This window comes from Microcaecilia unicolor, chromosome 6 (genome assembly GCF_901765095.1).
Source record: "Microcaecilia unicolor chromosome 6, aMicUni1.1, whole genome shotgun sequence".
In the NCBI taxonomy this organism is placed as follows: Eukaryota; Metazoa; Chordata; class Amphibia; order Gymnophiona; family Siphonopidae; genus Microcaecilia; species Microcaecilia unicolor.
This window is the reverse complement of record NC_044036.1, coordinates 286,153,111-286,171,470: the sequence shown is the minus strand read 5'-3', so window position 1 is coordinate 286,171,470 and position 18,360 is coordinate 286,153,111. Positions and strand designations below refer to the sequence as shown.

Genomic DNA, 18,360 nt, shown 5'->3' with positions numbered 1-18,360 from the left:
GGAACTGATAGAGAGTGATGGAGAATTTATGGAGGTCATTATTCCTTCCACAAGGACCAATATTTTTTTGTATAAATTATGCAGAGGCAATGGTTCACATTTTCTTTACAATATTGTTCTAAAACACCCAACCAGTCAGGGTTTCAAGATATCCATAATGAGTATGCATGAGAAATTTGCATACAATGGAAGATACGTTTGCACATTTATGTCATGCATATTCAGTGTGGCTATCCTGAAAACCTGATTGGTTGGATATGTACTGCAGACTAGGGAGAACTCTTGTGTCAAGAAACATGATATTAGGGTTTCCTATTGGTTTTACTCATTAAGACAGCAGTCTGTTTTTCCATTATGCTATGTAATTTTATTTCAGAGATGTGAAATTACCCAGTTCCAGGCTGGAGTTTTGAGACAGTCCAGTCACCCCATTCTGGTGTATTATGGGATCTGTAGTATTAATTTCCATGGATATGATTAGGCACTACAAATACTACAGTGCTTTGGGATGTAAGTTCAAATCCAGGACTGTCCCAAAATCTCCAGCCTAGAACTAGGTAATGTAGTGACTCTGCTATTTTTTGTAACCATCTAGATATGGTGACATGTGAGTCAGAAAAACAATAAATGGATACACTTTTTTTTAATGTGACTGTTTCTGTTAGTTGTTCCAATTATTGATTGTAATATGATGTTTCATTATGTACAACACTCTAAGAATACTAATGGTGCACAGATTATGCAATTTTGCTTTGATTAGTATCTCTGTGCCCTGTAAGGAGCAGTAGGACCCAGGGGGATGTGCACTTCCTGGGAGAGGCTGAGGAGGGGCTATGATTGGAGAGTGTTTCTTCCCTACGCAGGTGTGTACCTGTTTGCACTCAGGCTGCCTGGGATCATTGAGAATCCACAGAGGTTTTGTTCATGTGAGAACAAACAGCTTCAGCTTAGAATAACTACAGCCTGGTGAGTGGCAGCCGTTTCCTTAACTTACTTTTTCATGCTAGCCATGGATGTTATCAGATTAGGTCTGTGAAGTTTTACAGCTGTATGAAAAATGCAAATCTTTGTCTCACTGGAGACTTTCATTGTCTTTGAAAAGCATGTACAGTAAGGTGTTTGATGCTGCAAAAAGTCCAAGCAGACTTTTACTTGTGCAAGTGCAGGAATCAGGTGACCCCTGTTAACTCTTTTTTTTTTTTTTTTTTTTTTTTAAATTTCACAAGCTACCTGTGGGTTTTAACTTGTTAATTCTGAATTTCTTCAGATGATTGCACAAAACATTTTTAACCCTCAGGATAACCTGTCTTCTTTCTTCTTGGAATATTTAAAATGTAGTTCAAGAAAATTTAAATGGAAACAACAAGATGATGAAGAAGCACGGGCTAGTGAGGTTTTATATCTCGTTTGAATTTGAATGTCTTCCAGCTGTTGCACATGTAGTGATGAGGGTAGAATGGAACACCTGACTTGGAACCCAAACTGGCTTATCTGGGACTCTTAGCAAGACATCATGATATTACTGTTTTACTTTATACCAAGGATAGCAAAATACCTCTTTGGTTGCAAGGGCCAAACAAACCAATCCACACCCTCCCCCAAAGCTCTTTAGTCGCTAATGATGTATAGGGCAAAATATTGGGCCATAGTTCAGTGTCTCCACTGCCTATGCACTGTAAAGGCCATAAAACAAAAGTCCTGTAGTTCTTTTCAGGTCACATGACCACAGTGATCCTTTTTTCCAGTGATTAGGGTGAGAGGGACGGAGCCCAGGGTGCAAAACTTTATGGGTGTAAAAATTATTGAAATGCAAGTGTAGCCTGGTAGTGGGGCATATTGTTGTCCTACAATCCAGGATGAGGGAAAGAAAGAAGAGATCTAAAGGAAAGGACCAGAGATCTAAAAATGGTATGAGGAGAGCGTGTTTTGGAGTTAGAGAACTGCACTTGGAGTCAATGACAGATACCACCAGTGGTCTCTGAGCCTTACAGTAACGAATAATGCCCCATTTTAAACAGCCATTAGAATACAGCAGCCTGGCTTCTCTGCATCTTGCTCTATATTCTCCCAAAGATGTTTCACCTTGTTACCAATGTTCAGGAGAGAATCATTGGGTTGTACAGCTGTGTAGCTCTAGACAGTGTTGGTCTTAAAATTGCTCTGAATCCTATAAGACCTACCAAACATTTGTAGTGTTATTTCCCCATACTAGTATCCCTAGCTTCACCCAGGTAAAGGTGAACAAGCTAATCCAGGCCTGGTTTTTGCATCCATGGCCTGTAACCTCTCTTTTTCTTAGGGAAATCAAAACAACTACAACTCCCTACATTTACTGGGGCAAATTCAGGTTGAGGCTGACATGGAAACTGGCAACTTTTGTTTCACCTCAAAGTAGCTCTGAACATTGCACTGAGCTCCCCTTCACTATTATCTGTTCTGCTGTGGTATCACCATAGAACAGTTTCTTTGCCCTTCCTCTCCTCTGCTATAGATGAAGTGGTATCAGAATGGAGCAGCTCTTCACCCTTCCTTGCCCTTGCTGCTTTCAGCTGCGACCTGGAAGTGAAATGTCCAAATTCTTCTCTGACATTCTGTGCAGGAGCTTGAGCATACCTTTTGCAAATTCCTCCTATTTCACGTGTAACATGCATTTCAAAAAGGAATACCTAAAATTGCTTTAGTATATTTTTCATGGTCTTATATGTAATCAAATGTAGCCTTGTTTTCACAGGGCCCGTGTGGTGTGGTAAACAGTTCAGAGTATCTAAATGTAAACCTGCAGAATTTAATTAATTGAATGCTGTATAATTTCTATAGCAACCTTGCCTTTTGCCTACAGAGAGAGTGGTGGATACTTGGAATGCCCTCCCGTGGGAGGTGGTGGAGATGAAAATGGTAATGGAATTCAAAAATTCATGGGATAAACATAAAGGAATCCTGTTCAGAAAGAATGGATCCTCAGAAGCTTAGCAGAGATTGGGTGGCAGAGACAGTGGGAGGAGGCGGGGCTGGTGGTTGGGAGGTGGGGCTAGTGCTGGGCAGACTTCTACGGCCTGTGCCCTGAAAATGGCAGATACAAATCAAGGTCAGGTAACACAAAAAGTAACACATATGAGTTTATCTTGTTGGGCAGACTGGATGGGCCGTGCAGGTCTTTCTCTGCCATCATCTACTGTGTAGTTCAGGCCTGTGAGAAGGGTAGAAGGGGAGAATTGAAAGCTGATGTTAAGGCTATGTTTTGTGTCAGACATGTGAGATTATTCCAACCAAGGTTCATGTTATCCTCTTTTCTCTTTCCCCCTAAAGTCCCCCAATCCTTTCTACTCTTCTACCCTATGCTTTAGGACAGTGGTTCTCAACCAAGTCCTCGAAGCACACCCAACCAGTTGGGTTTTCAGGATATCCATTATGAATATTCATGAGACATCCATGCAGTGTCTCCTTCTTAGTATGTAAATCTCATGCATATTCATTGTGGATATCCTGAAAACCTGACTGACTAGGTGAGCCCTGAGGATTGGGTTGAGAACCACTGAACTAAGGAATGGAAGATTTCTACAAAAACAACTCAGTAGGAGAAATCTGCTGAAAAAGGACAATGTCTGTACTGGAATATTCTTACTTTGTTTGTAGGCCCTGGAGATTTAGTATTGGTCTGATTCTACATCTCTTATACACACTCAGGGATTTTTATCACTTTATGTTCTACAGCAGTGGTTTTCAACCCAGTCCTTGGGACCACCCAGCCAGTTGGGTTTTCAGGATACCAACAACGTATATGCTTGAGATAATTTGCATGCAGTGGAAGAAGTACATGCTAATACATCTTGTGGGTATCCTGAAAACCCAACTGGTCTGGTGGTCCCTGAAGACTGGGTTGAAAACCACTGTCCTATAGGAACTGTTCATAAAATAAAATTGGGCATTGTGATGGTGGGTGGATGGGTGAGGGAGTGAGAACATCATGGTAGTGTTTAAGAGCAGTCCTGTCTTACACTGTGGGTTGAATATTTCTTTCCTGTTCTCACCCTCCTCTATATAGCTCTGAATGAGAGAGCTCCTCTGACTTGACATGATTAAATTATTTTCTGTACAGGAGGACACGTTATTTTGTTCAGTACTCCAGTCCATGATGCTGGTACAGATGAGAAAATGTCAGCTAAGGAAGGGCTCTGTTTCTCATTGTCGTCTCCAATTCCATTTAGTGCTTGTGTCCCATCTACTGGTAGCAGGAACAACTTGTCTGACAACTTCAGCAGTGTGAATCCTACTGAAGGTCAAAGGTCCTAAGCGAGAGGGAGCTGGGATCAGCCTGCTCTGAGCAAGTCACTTAACCCTCCATTGCCTCAGGTATAAACATAGATTGTAAACTCTCTCTGAATGATAAACTACCAACTGTACCATAATATAACTCACTGAGCTATAATTGAGAAAAAGGAATGAGCTAAATCCAAAATTCCTCTCTCTTCCCCCTTTTATGGTCTAGGAATTTTTATGTGCTTAAAATATCACTATACCCATCATTATATTCTGATAGTACCTCCAGGTGTTGCTATATTCTGACATTGAGTGATGGAAAGGCAAAATAAATGTTCATATTCTCTGTAGCAGAAACCATTCAGAACTGGCTCGCAGTGCCTACTGCTCTAAGGTGGTAGGGCAACCAACATGAAAACTTAAGGGAGCAAGATGGCTGCCGGAAGGAAGCAATGAGAAGCAGCACCAAGTTGAAACAAGAGCTATCTCCTCACTTATATTACCTTAAACTCTTTTAATGCCGAAGTGCCAGGGAAAGCAACACACTTACCCCACAGTGCCTGCTGCTCTTACAGTCGGTCTGATAGATCGCTTCTTTACATCAGGTCAGGAATCAAGGGATGTTGCTTTGCTGCCGGACAGCGCGATGAGAGGTGAACTGCCCTGTCTGCCTGAAGCGGATGTCAACTTTAGCCCTGCAATGCGTTTGCCGCCATTGATGCTGGCGCAGAGCGAAGTGGTCAGTGAGTCCTTGTCCTCACCAGAAGGTTTGGGGGAAGTGCCCATACTGGGGGCTGACCGTGGAGATAATCTGCAGCTGGGAGCCTCTGTTTTCTCTGAGGCTCAGGAAACCGATGGCATTTCTGCAGGCGATTTTGAGGGAGGAGATGCCCCAGCACAGAAGGAATTGGCAACACAGGAATCGCTGACCAAGCCTGTTCTATCTTCCAAACCCGCAAGTATTACAATGGATTCAATCTGGGATGCTTAGGTGAGATTAGAGAACTCATTTTCTACAAAGTTTTCAGCGTTATCCTCTCAGATAGACCAGTACTTGACTAGATTGGGAAATATAGAACAGGCTATTTTTGCTCTTGAAAAAAAGACGAACCAAAAACTACCTTCAGTGGCCCCTCTTATAACTTTTAAACGGTACATGCTAGAAGTTTTAAAGGTTCCTGAGCAATCATTTCCTCCTGTTGCAAAGATTTATTAAGTTCCGTTTTTTAAGAAGGATTCCTCTTAACCTATTCCCACTGAGTCTGAAGTTTCCTTTGATCAGTTGAATGTGACTCAAACCTTGGAGGGTGAAACTTATGGTATGAAACCTTTAGTTTTGGATCCAGATCAAGAATGATTACTGAGATTGTTTTTTCGTCACCGAGATGTCTTATTTTAGGATTGTAAACTAGCGTTTTTCCTGATATGGCAAGATCAACACAAAAACAATACCATCAATTCCTGAAACTGAGACCTAGAGTACAATAATTAGCACTTTTTCTGGTTAAATTTTCCTTGTAAATGTGTTATAAAGTTGAACTTCTTTGACCCGGGTCATTTGACCAATTTTCTGGATTCTAAATGTTCTGTCTCTCCTTTCCCTTCATCTTCTAGGCCAGTAACATCTACTCTGTAGCAAAGTTTTCATTTATTTGTTACATTTGTATCCCACATTTTCCCACCTATTTGTAGGCTCAATGTGGCTTACATAGTACCGGAGAGGCATTTGCAGACTCCGGTGTAAACAAATACAAAGTGATATTGTGGTTAGATAAAGTTCATGTGGCACAGCCATATTATGGAATCATACAACGGAAGAGTTGTGGTATGTCCGTTACGTTCTTTAGTTTTGTTGTGTTGCAGAGATCAGGCATTTATGTTGGATTGGTAGGGTATGCTTGTTTAAACAGGTTAGTTTTTAGTTTTTTTCCGGAAGTTTAGGTGGTCGTACATAGTTTTCACGGCTTTTGGTAATGCATTCCACAGTTGTGTACTTATGTAGGAGAAACTGGATGCATAAGTTGATTTGTATTTGAGTCCTTTGCAGCTTGGGTAGTGCAGATTTAGGTACGTTCATGTTGATTTGGATATGTTTCTAGTTGGTAGGTTGATCGTCTGTCATGTATCCCGGGGCTTCACCGTAGATAATTTTGTGAACCAGAATGCAGATTTTAAAAGCTATGCGTTCTTTGATTGGGAGCCAGTGTAGTTTTTCATGGAGGGGTTTTGCGCTTTCAAATCGTGTTTTTCTGAGGATAAGACTAGCTGCCGTGTTTTGAGTGGTCTGGAGTTTCTTTAATGTTCTTTGCATCCCGCATAAATTCCATTGCAGTAGTCTATCTGGCTTAATACCATTGATTGTATCAGGTTGCGAAATGTTTCTCTCGGGAAGAATTGTTTCACGCGTTTGAGTTTCCACATTGTTTGGAACATTTTCTTTGTTGTGAAGGTCACTTGGCTCTCTAGTGTTAGGTTGCGGTCCAATGTAACGCCAAGGATTTTCAGGTTGTCTGAGATAGGGAGGGTGTAATCTGGGGTGTTGATAATTGTGGGGTTGTCCGCGCTGTGTTGGGATGAGAGGATAAGACAGTGAGTTTTTTCTGAGTTTTAGTTGAAATGCATTTGCCCACGAGTCCATGATCAAGCTGATCTTGATTTTGTTGGTGATTTCTGTCAGTTTAGATTTGTACGGAATGTATATTATGACATCGTCTGCATAGATGAAGGGGTTAAGGCCTTGGTTGGATAAGGACTAGTGGGGTCATCATTAGGTTGAAGAGGATCGATGATAGCGGTGATCCTTGTGGTACTCCGCAATCTGCTTTCCACGGTGATATGTTTGAGTTTGATTTTACTCGATATGCTCTTGTGGTTAGGAAACCCTTGAGCCAGCTTATTATGTTTCCACCAATCCCGAACTTATCTAGTAACTTATTAATATATTGTGGTTTTCCATGTCGAATGCACTAGAAATGTTGAATTGGAGGAGAAGGATGTTTTTGCCTATTGCTATTTCCTGCTTGAATTTGGCTAGGAGTGTGAGTAGTACTGTTTTCTGTGCTGTGGAGGGGGTGAAAACCTGACTATGATTCATGTAATATTGAGAATTTGTTTATAAAATCTGTAAGTTGTTTGGCTACAATGCTTTCCATCAGTTTAGAAGCCTGATGTATGCTTCCTTTCTTTTTTTCCCCTGATGATATGGTTTAAATGACCTCAAATTGTACCTTGCTCTCTTTCCCTATTGTGGACTTTACATTTGAGACAAGATAGTTATCTTGTATCAAGATTTTCCCTATTGTGGACTTTACATTTGAGACAAGATAGTTATCTTGTATCAAGATTTTCCTTATTGTACTTAGGCTATTAGTTTATAAGTAGTATGGTGATTGTCTTCAAATTTTTTCTGTATCAAGAATATTCTTGGAATTTATTTTGAAAATGTTTATAAAGAAAAAAAATAACTTAAGAGTAAAGACAGATAATTATGACAGGAAAACCTCCCCAAGTGTAGGGTTACCATATGGCTCCAGAAAAAGGAGGACGGATTGAACCATCCGGGTTTTACTTCCATTGCTTTCAATGGAAAGCAATTGCGCCAGCCGGGTTTTACTTCCATTGCTTTCAATGGAAAGCAATGGAAGTAAAACCCGGCTGGCTCAATCCGTCCTCCTTTTTCTGGAGCCATATGGTAACCCTACCCAAGTGCAGGAGCTTAGACAGAATGCTAACTCGAATGAAGGGCTCCACTGTTGCCTTGGCATGGATTCTGATGAAAGCTAACTTGTCTTGCTTCTCTCTCTGCCTGGTACTTGGGAGTTTGAGGAAATTTCTCTGCTTGAAAAGTTTTCTACCTTGATGGCAGGACACTCACATCTTACCTGATACCTGCTGAGTTTCAGTATCGGAACTGTCTGGCCATTAATCTTTCATTACATTGTTCTTATAGTCGGTGCATTTTTTTCTAGTGAAAAAGGTGCCGGTACTGAAATGCCAGGCCACCCTTCAGGGGTGGGGTGATCACTGAAGGACCCACCCTACAATGGCCAGACCCCCTGCAACCAGTCACACAATCTATGACAAGGCAGAATTGGTGTGTAGAGCCTGAACTCTTGTCATTAAAACTTGGGGACCATGGATCAATGTTAGCAGACAATGGAAAAGGTGCTGGTACTCAGTACTCCGTCAAAAAAGCCCTGCTTATAGTCAACAATTACCTACAGGTTTTATTCAGATCACACCACATTAAAAAGGGGAAATGGGAACCAGAAGCAGAACTCCAATTCTCCTTCTCTGGTGGGAAATGGTACTGTAAGTGACGTCATCACTGCTTTTGAAATGCTGCAACAACTTTACAACATGTAGATGGTGTAAGCACTTGCTATGTTTCCTCTTGTATGGGAAACCTGAGCATTGCTTTTGAAGGAGTTTGTTTAGGAATCTAGATTGTTCTTTAGTTTCTCTGTCTTTCTGATAGAACTTCCTTCATGTTATTGTAAAGAAAATGATCATTGGTTGGAAGTGGGGGTTACTGATGTACCGTGCATTTATAGGATGATAGTAGTGTGTGTGTGTGTAATATATACAGTAAGTGTATTCTCTGACAGGATTGAATTGGGAACACCAGTGAGTGATAGAACAGCTTTACCCAGAGATCAGAACTAGTGTAAACTTCTGAGCATGTACAGCCCTTCCCATGTGCAGTAGTTTCAGTTTTCTCAGTCCCCTTAGGGTGTTTTTCCACCATGCAAAACACAGTTGCAAAACTCTATCATATTTTGAAGTTTCTCTCTTCTTGTCTTCCATCACTGTGTTTTTGTTCTCTTTGTACTTTCCCTCACTGTTTTTTTTTTTTAAACAAAAAGTGTATGTTTTTTTTGTTTTTTTGTTTTTTTTAGTGTGTGAAACATGGCACAGACCAAACCCAGTTTTTTGATCTTCCTGGGACAGTTGAAAAATTTTTAACACCCATGTGAAGTGTATTATCTGCTTGAGCTTTTGGAGCCTTACTATAGCCAGGCTGAATGCAAAACACTATGGACTTATGTCCCCTTGAGCCTGGAAGAAGAGGCTCTTGTTTACATAGAAAGAGGATCAAAGAACTTCCTTGGTGCGGAGACTGGCTGACTCTACTGGCTTCTATTGATGATACCTCTGCTCAGAGATTCAAATGACCCATTGTAAAGGGACAGCACCATTCCCTGGATTTTATACAGATCACCTAAATTTGGGTGCGGAGCTGACATCCACACACAAACTAGTTAATAATTATTGATGTTAATTGGCACTAATTTCAATTTAGTGCATAGGCAGATTCACACACATTCTATAACAATGTGTGCCCAAAGTGCATTGTGTGCAACCCAAAAGAGGTTGTGACCATGGGAGGGGCATGAGCAGGTCAAGGGCAGTATATTAAGTACAATAAACTAGTGTTTCTCAACACAGTCCTTGGGGCACACTCAACCAGTCGGGTTTTTCAGGATATCTGCAACAAATATACATGAGAGAGATTTGCATACACTGGGTTGAGAAGGACTGCAATGAACCATACTGGAGCAGTCACATTCTTGCAAAAAGATGTTCAATGAGTTCATCAAGAACTATTGCAAGGATCTCTTGGGTATAAGATCAGGCCACATCACTAAATCTACAAGGACTAATTCTGTGCAAAGAGAGATGTTCCTCTGTGAATCTAATAATCTCTCTTATCCACCTCAGAAGTCAGAACATTCCCAAAGTGACCTTAAGGATTATTCAAAAACTTTCTTCAGCGATTCCTTCCAACCCATCTCCTCTACTAGAAATATCTCTCTTTATGAAGAAACCTTACCTGAGGTTTGTACAACACATGTTAAAAGAGGTCCTATTTTCCTACAAGGGAAACCCAAAACCGGGCTTATTGAATGAACAATAATGTGGCAGACCCTAGTAACTTTTTTAAAAAATTGAGTTTGAAATATGTCCAACCAATTCCTAGATTAAAGTACAGCTTTTACATATTTCTGCGGTAATTGAACCAACTATTAAAAAAAAAAAAAAGCAGCAAAGAAATGAGGGCCATTCTCAGCTTGTGATTCAGTCTCTGTGCTTGAATCTTGGCCAAAACAACAAAAATGATGAGTAATTCTAGATGTATTCTACTGCTAGGGGACAGCATGAAGGGAATAGTGCAGGGTAATGTCTGTGGTGCTTGCAGTATTAATACTTGGCACTTTATATTAAAGGTGAAACCGCCAGGCCTAGGGCTGAGCTAGAGCAGGTTAAAAGAACAACTCTGGGGTTGCTTTATGTAGTTCTGTAGGTTCAGAGAACGCGATGCTGTGGATTGTTGTTGGTTTCCTATGTCCCACAGCCCTTTAGGTCTCTCTCTCTCTCTCTACATATGGACATTCTAAGAGAGTCTTATATAGCAAGGAACTTGAAAGAGATATTCTGTGGATTGTTGTAGATGTTTCCTGTGTCCCGCAGCGCGCATTCTCTCTCTCTCTCTCTCTCATTCATATATCTCTTACAACACATTTGTGGTGTGGTTGTAACTTGTGGGGGCAACGAGCATATGGACATTCTAAGAGGAGTCTTATAGAGCTTACTTGAAAGAGAAATTCTAGGCCGAGTCAGTGTAACAGTTTAGGTAAACTAGGTACTTGCTAAAGGTAGCAGCTTCTGGGGACCAGCAAAAAGTATTCAAAGCAAAGCAATCAGTTCTGACAATCTCACCAACTCGAAGAACTATCAGCCTGTATACACATACAAGGGGTGACACTGGCTGCACATACTATAGCAGGACATGTTTATCCACTCCTACCCTAACTAAGATAATATTCAAGCACCTTTCTGACCTCATGTGTTACTTTCTTTAAATTAGGCCCTTTATTTTCAACTAGTCCCATAATTTCTTACTCCTATTACTCTTTCTTATTTATCTATATATTCTTTTTTACCCTACGCTGTCTAATAAAATGTTTTATTGTGTTAACATTGTAGTGTAGCATTCTATGCCATATTTTGTATTTTAATATTTTTAATGCTGTAATCTTACTTATATTTGACGTATTCTTGCTGTAAACTGCCTTAAGTGATTTCCTCCAAAAAGGCGGTAAATAAATCCTAATAATTAATCATGGGAGGGAGGAGGTAGATCTAAAGGCCTGAAAACAACTGAAAGTGGGGGGCACAGGACTAAAAGTTTGCCAAGGATGCTGAAGACCTTTGTACCAGACCTGACAAATTCTGATAAAGGATTCTAATGGTGGATCCCGAAGGAAATATCTATGAGGAGGAGGAGGTTGTTTGTCTCAGCCTGTAGGGATGTGCAGAAAATTCAAGGATAACCAGAGAGATGCCAAAGAGGTAAATTGAATATGAATGACCTGGCAAACGAGTTAGTAAACATTCAAAGTCATCCAAGGATTGGGAAAGGGTGAACAGGTAGCTGAATATGGAATCACCTTGGACATGCTATCTGCCTAGAATAGAGGAGGAGAAGGAATAGCCTCATAAGATTAGTCACAGGGAAGGGGTTGAAGGTTTTGTCTATATTAGTGACTGGTGATGCGCCTAGTAGGATATGGTTCTATACAGAATGGATGGTTTAAGCATGCTAAGGGCAGTGGTAACTATAAGAGCAGGAGTGAGAAGCTGGGTACAGCACTTAGGTGGAAAGTGGGGGAGGGAAGGTGCTGGATTAAGTATAGGAACTTAAGAAGGAAGAACCCAAAATTGACTTGGATAAGGAGTGGTGCTGTAGGTGGGCATGTTTGTATCACTTTCAGCTGGAAGACATCCATACAGCAGCGTAAATGAGAACTGCTGGATAGTATGGGTGGGTTGATTGAGGGTCATGTGTCACCCTATGCTATATTTCTGTTTTATTGTATTTTGACTCAGTTGATCGCCACCTATTCCTTGATACTTGGATTTTGGGCCTGTGCTCTGTCTTGGTTTTCTTTTCATCTTTCCTATCCTTTTCCAGTGTTATCCCAGTACCAATTGGTGTACCTCAGGGTGCATCATGGATACTCTTTTCTTTGTATACTCATTCCCTTGTGCTCATATCTCCTCTTATTGCTTTCAGTCCCATCTATATACTGATGACTCACAGATTTACTCTTTTTTACTACTGATGATTTCATCAGGAATTCAGCCCTAGATCTTGGGTTGCTTATAAGATAAATCTGACAATTGATATCGCGATGTCTCATCACCACCTTAAAATTAGCATGGCCAAAACAGAACTTATCATCTTTTCTCACAAACCCACTTCCTTCTTCCACCTTCCTCTCTTTCTGTGGATAACATTGTTGTTATCTGTCCTCTCAAACTTTAACTTTGTGGTTATCTTCAACACCTTCTACATGCATCCAAACACCGCTACAACATATCTCTGTTTCTCAATAACATCACCAAAACTCATCCCTTCCTGGAAAACGGAATGACGAGTGAAGTGATTAAATCTGCAGATGACACAAAACTATTCAAAGTTGTCAAAAACACATGCAGATTGTGAAAAATTGCAGGAAGACCTTAGGAAGCTGGAAGACTGGGCATCCAAATGGCAGATGAAATTTAATATGGACAAATGCAAAGTGATGCACATTGGAAAGATTAATTCAAATCATAGTTACCTGATACTAGGGTCCACCTTGGGAATCAGCACTCAAGAAAAAGATCTAAGTGTCATTGTAGACAATACACTTAAATCTTCTGCCCAGTGTGTGGCGGTGGGCAAAAAAGCTAACGGGATGCTAGGAACTATTAGGAAAGGGATGCAAAATAAGACCAAGAAAATTATAATGCCTCTGTATTGCTCCATGGTATGACCTCACCTTGAGTATTGCATTCAATTCTGGTCACCGTATCTCAAAAAGATATAGTGGAATTAAAAAAAAAAGTTTCAATGAAGAGCGATCAAAGTGATAAAGGGGATGGAACTCCTCCCTTATGAAGAAAGGCTAAAGTGGTTAGGGCTTTTCAGCTTGGAAAAGAGACTGCTGAAGGGGGTTATGACTGAGGTCTATAAAATCCTGAGTGGTGTAGAGTGGGTAGAAGTGAATCAATTTTTCCCTCTTTCAAAATGTACAAAGACAGAGGACACTATAAAATTGCATGGAAATATTTTTAAAACAATTAGGAGGAAATATTTTTTTCACTCAATATTTGAGCTCTGGAACTCACTGCCAGAGGATGTGGTAACAGCAGCTAGCATATATGGGTTTAAAAAAAGGTTTGGACAAGTTCCTGGAGGAAAAGTCCATGGTCTGTTATTGAGATGGACATGGAGGAAGCTAGTGCTTGCCCCAGGATTGGTAACATGGAATGTTGCTACTAATTGGGTTTCTGCTAGGTACTTGTGACTTGGGTTGGCCAGTGTTGGGAGCAGGGCACTGGGCTAGATGGACTATTGGTCTGATCCAGTATGGCTATTCCTATGTTCTAGACACGTGATCAGAAACTCTTATCCACGCTTATTGCCATCCATTTAGAATGCTACAACCTTCTTTCCACAGGCCTCATAGTGAACCATCTTTCCATTTCAATCTATTTAAAATTCAGCTGCAATATTTAGCTTTGGCCAGTGTCGTTACCCCCATATGATTCCTCTTCTCAAGCTCATTTGATTCCTTATCTGCTTTGCATGCAGTTCAAACTTTGCTACTCATATACAAATGCATTCATTTTGCAGCTCCTTGCTACCTCTCCTCTCATCCTTTTCCTCATAAGCTCTGCACATTGGGCAGGTCTTTCATATCAATGGCTTTCTCCATTGCCAAATCTGTGATTCTGCACTTCTCATCTTGCTATGCCATACACTTGAAATTGATATCCTAAGTCGAATGTGTATGCTGCTTTTCTTGTCTTGTTTAAAATTTCACCTTCTTGAGTCTATTTTTTAAATCTTAACCCTCATATCTTTAGGGTTTAACCATGTTTTTAATAAATGGAATTCACAAGTCTATTTTTGTCATATGTTTGTAAGCTCTACAGAGCAGGGGTTGTCTCATTAATTTGTACAGTACTGTGTAGACAAAAATGATACATAATAGTAATGTGGTAGTTAGTAGATTGTACCTGTAAGTCATGGTGCTGCTGTGCAGGTAATCATCACAATAGATAAAAGGAAAGTTGAATAGAACTCATGAAAAACCACATGCAGCACCCTAATGTCTTTAAAGTGACACCTTAACTCTTGACAAACCACCACATATCATTCATGCATCTTGTTGGACAGATAAAGCACCAGCTGGAGTGAGGCTGTCTGTCAGAGGGTGTGACGTATCAACCTCCACAAAAGTATGTCAGTACTACAGTGCTGTGGTAAGTGACAGTTTCTTCTACCTGACTGAAAATGTGGTTTTTAGTATCTCAAGTGAATGAACTGTTTGGAGGGACAAAGGTATTTTCAGCAGTACTAGGGCTGTCACTATTACAAATAAGTATTAGTGCTTATTAATAAACATTGGGGCTCATTTTTGAAAGAGAAAAACGTCCAAAAAGTGTCATAAAGCAACATTTGGATGAATTTCTTCTCATAACGTCCAAATTGGTATTTTCAAAACCTATTTTGCAGATGCTTATGTATAATTAATGTAATACCTGGTACTTGCTTTCAAGAAATATCTATTATAAATCCACTATTAGCAAGTAAAGCTCTCTACTTAGTGTCTTGCTTGTTATGAGGAAAAGACTTCAGATACTCAGTACTAGCTGATTTAACAGCCACATGAACCGAGTCACTCAGCATTTACATTGAAATGTATCTATTTCTTTAAGTAAAACTGCTGGCGAGTATCTTCACAAGTCAAAAAAAACCTCGTTTGCTGATATTTATGCTTTTATTCTATTATTTCATAGCATATGTTATCATACAGAAAAACTTATACTTAGCTGCTGTTTAGCTTTGATATCAATGGGCACGCCCAACAGCGAGCGCCTGTTTCGCTGAAAGCTTCTTAAGGAGCTGATCCCAACGCCTTGTATATCGGCTTGAAATTGAATAAACAGCATTAAGTTTCAAGAGAGATTAAGGAATCTGTAGACTAGTAATATCGTGCTATTTTCCTACCTGATATCTATACATGCAGTCTTTCTGTCTGCCTTCTAAGATGGCGGCGGCATTTCAAACTGGACGCCAACACTTACAGCCAATCAAAGCATACCAAAAATTTAAAGGGAACTATCCATCGTAAACTGCATATTTAGACCATATCTTTGTAGGCATTGCTCTACTGGATGTCTGTGTGGCCAGTCTACTAAGAATACTGGCTCCTCCTACTTCCCAATGGCTTGATTTTGTGCATTTTACAGTTGGATTTTTTTTCTTTTTCAAAAATGGACCAAAATGATAAACACACAGAGCACAAACCACCTAGTATATAGCCATTAAAAAAAAAAAAAGATGTTTTACTGTTTCAAAAATGGCTATATTTCCTGTTAGGATTTGGGACATTTAGCGCAAAATGTCCAAAGTCCAACTTAGACTTCATATCAAAAATGTCCCTCCATGTCGTATAATTGATTGCTGTATAGAGACTGAAAACAACAAATGGCACAGTACCAGTATCAAGAATAGGTTGGAGCTTTCAGGTAAGCGTTAGACTTTTCTTGGAAAGTTCACCATATGAAGCTAATTGCAAAGTAGTGTATAATTGGGGGTGTAGAGGGGCTATTGAGAATTGAATGGGGCACACACAAGTATAGATTAAATAATGAAGCAGAAAGGAGGGGGACATTAACATGTTGAAATATAGGTATGCATTAGTCACAGGACAAGCCCCATGGACGAAGAGAGAGCCGTACTTTTGTTAGCTTGCATATCTTCTGTGTACACGTGGGCTCTTTTTTTAGTCTGTAGCTGGCATATGACACTCAGATGTATTAGTACGTGGGTGTTTTTGGCTGACCTTGATATGGTTCTTTTCAGAGCTAGAAAGCCAGACCCAGTCATGGCAGAAGGGCATCAACCAAAATCAGTCACAGCTGAACCCTGAATGTGCAGCCCGGAGAATGGAGGAGCTCACTTGCAGGGCAGGTTGCCTTCCCCTAGCACATTCGCCAAGACCATTGGAATCCGACTTCCTGTCTTCTGTGAGCCTGGCTGTCATTCTGCTTTTGGTGTTCATCTCCGTTTCTCCCATATTGGTTTCCTCTAGTGCAAAACCTCTGCCATTGACAGCCTGCTGGACTACTGGTGCCTGCCATAGGATTGCCTCTCTTGCTCACCTTCAGTTTCTCTTCCCAAGCCAGTCAGAGACTTTGTGGAGGAGTCTGGATCTCAGCCTGAGGAACCAGTGGCAGCTGTCCTCTCTTTCTGGGAGACTCAGGATCCTTCTAGCAGCCGTAGCACTGGGAGAGTCCAGAAATACTCTCCTGTGCCTTTCCAGGAACCTTGTTTCACAGCTGTCAGTGATGGACCAAATTCCACTCTCAACTGTAAGGAGCAAACTGCTGGATTTCAGCCCAAGTGACCTCTACGGGGCATCATCTCTGGAAGTGGTATCCCATGTGCTATCTGTATCTGTTGTGTTCATGAGGCAGGGTCATGCAGCTTATGGGATTAATGTGGCACTGTATAGCTCTCTTGCCGGAAGTCCTGCTGCCTGGAGGACTATGCTGAGCCTATCTCCTAGTAACATGGACACTCTGGAGGAGAGCTGGCTACAGAATGTGACTTCCAGCATTGTCTTCGACTTGCTTGAGAGTATTGTTAAGAATAGGAAGGTCCCAGAGTCAGCCTGGGTAACGGGCATGAATCATCTCCCCATTCTATCTATAAAACCTGAGCCAGCTTTGGAAAAGGGATTTGTCTGCTGAGAGTCCAGCCATGGCCCTGGGGGAAATATAGTTGGGCGGTTCAGCTGAGCAGAGATACTGCTGAAACTGGAGGAATTTTATGCCTTTCACCACAAAACACTAATACAGTGTTCAGACTAACCTTCCTCAGAACTTCAAGACCCTTTGCGAGGGTTCTGGGTGCTGTGTGCCTGTCCTGCCTGTTCCCATCGCATCCTACCCCGACTTAACTGCTGCTTTTCCTTAAGACTGGTTCCATGAACTTGCTCTTTCTCTATTCTCTCTTTGGCTGGTTTGATGTGAAGGATTCCTGCTAGCCAGCTCTTACACTCAGTAACTGCCTAGGTTCACCTAATAGGGCCAGCCAAAGGGAAGTAAAAGAACACACTGGAGCCCTTACCTGGACAGGTGGTGTTATGTATAAATGTGTGTATTTTCCCACACTTTTTATCATCTATGCAGGGGAGAAGCCAAATGATGAGAATTAGAACAACACTTTTGTAAACTGTGCCTAATGCTGAAAACTTCTCTGCAATATTTACCAGTTTATTTGCTTTTGGTATTCATAGAGTACAGAACCCGATCTTTCACTTTTCAAGAGACACATTGCTTTTCATTGTGCATGTCTGTCCTGATTACACAGGAGACAGATTATGATTCAGTAGCAGAGGGAACTGTATCACCAGAATGATGACTAGCACACCCATACTGCAATGCACTATACGCCGGGTGCAAAGAACAAACAATAAAAAAAAACTCCAAACTGCCCAGAATACGGCCACCAGACTCGTATTTGGAAAGACTAAATATGAAAGCGCAAAACCACTAAGAGAGAAGCTTCACTGGCTCCCACTGAAGGAACGTATTGCGTTCAAGATCTGCACGATTGTACACAAAATCATTCATGCAGACGCCCCAATCTACATGCTAAACCTTGTGGACCTACCTCCCAGAAACGCCACAAAATCATCTCACAAATTTCTCAACCTGCACTACCCCAGCTGCAAAGGACTGAAGTACAAATTGATGCATGCTACTACCTTCTCGTACATTAGCACGCAGCTATGGAATGCATTACCCACAGACTTGAAAGCAATCAACAAAACAACTATCTTTTGTAAATCTCTGAAAACATTCTTCTTCAACAAGGCCTACAAAGAACACCTATAACCTCACTAAGTCATCTCACCAACCCATTCAAACATGAAAGAGCACCTTATACAACAATCCTAAGCACTACCCTCCTTCTTCCCTTCCCTTCTTTGATTGCTACACATTACTAAATGTATCTGATATCCTGCTATGACAATG

The 18,360-nt window shown here is 40.9% G+C and overlaps 1 protein-coding gene across 3 annotated transcripts; it reads left to right on the top strand.

Annotated features, from left to right (window-relative positions):
• The first annotated feature begins 888 nt into the window (after positions 1-888).
• On the top strand, positions 889-17,803 carry LOC115473068. 3 transcript variants are annotated; one of them, XM_030207701.1, is made up of 4 exons: positions 889-966; positions 4,206-4,350; positions 14,489-14,574; positions 16,181-17,803. In XM_030207701.1, the coding sequence occupies exons 3-4, from the start codon at positions 14,553-14,555 to the stop codon at positions 17,068-17,070; spliced, it is 912 nt and encodes a 303-aa protein (XP_030063561.1). In that variant the 5' UTR covers positions 889-966; positions 4,206-4,350; positions 14,489-14,552; the 3' UTR covers positions 17,071-17,803. The 3 variants fall into 3 exon arrangements, with proteins under 3 accessions (XP_030063561.1, XP_030063563.1, XP_030063562.1); XM_030207703.1 differs by lacking the exon at positions 4,206-4,350; XM_030207702.1 differs by lacking the exons at positions 889-966; positions 4,206-4,350 and adding an exon at positions 11,974-12,055.
• Positions 17,804-18,360: the final 557 nt, after the last annotated feature.

Excerpts from the sequence above, each read along its gene's own strand:
- LOC115473068 (XM_030207703.1), top strand. The coding sequence starts at position 14,553 with ATGTCAGTACTACAGTGCTGTG. Across the intron at positions 14,575-16,180 it reads GTCAGTACTACAGTGCTGTG|AGCTAGAAAGCCAGACCCAG; the intron begins GTAAGTGACAGT and ends GGTTCTTTTCAG.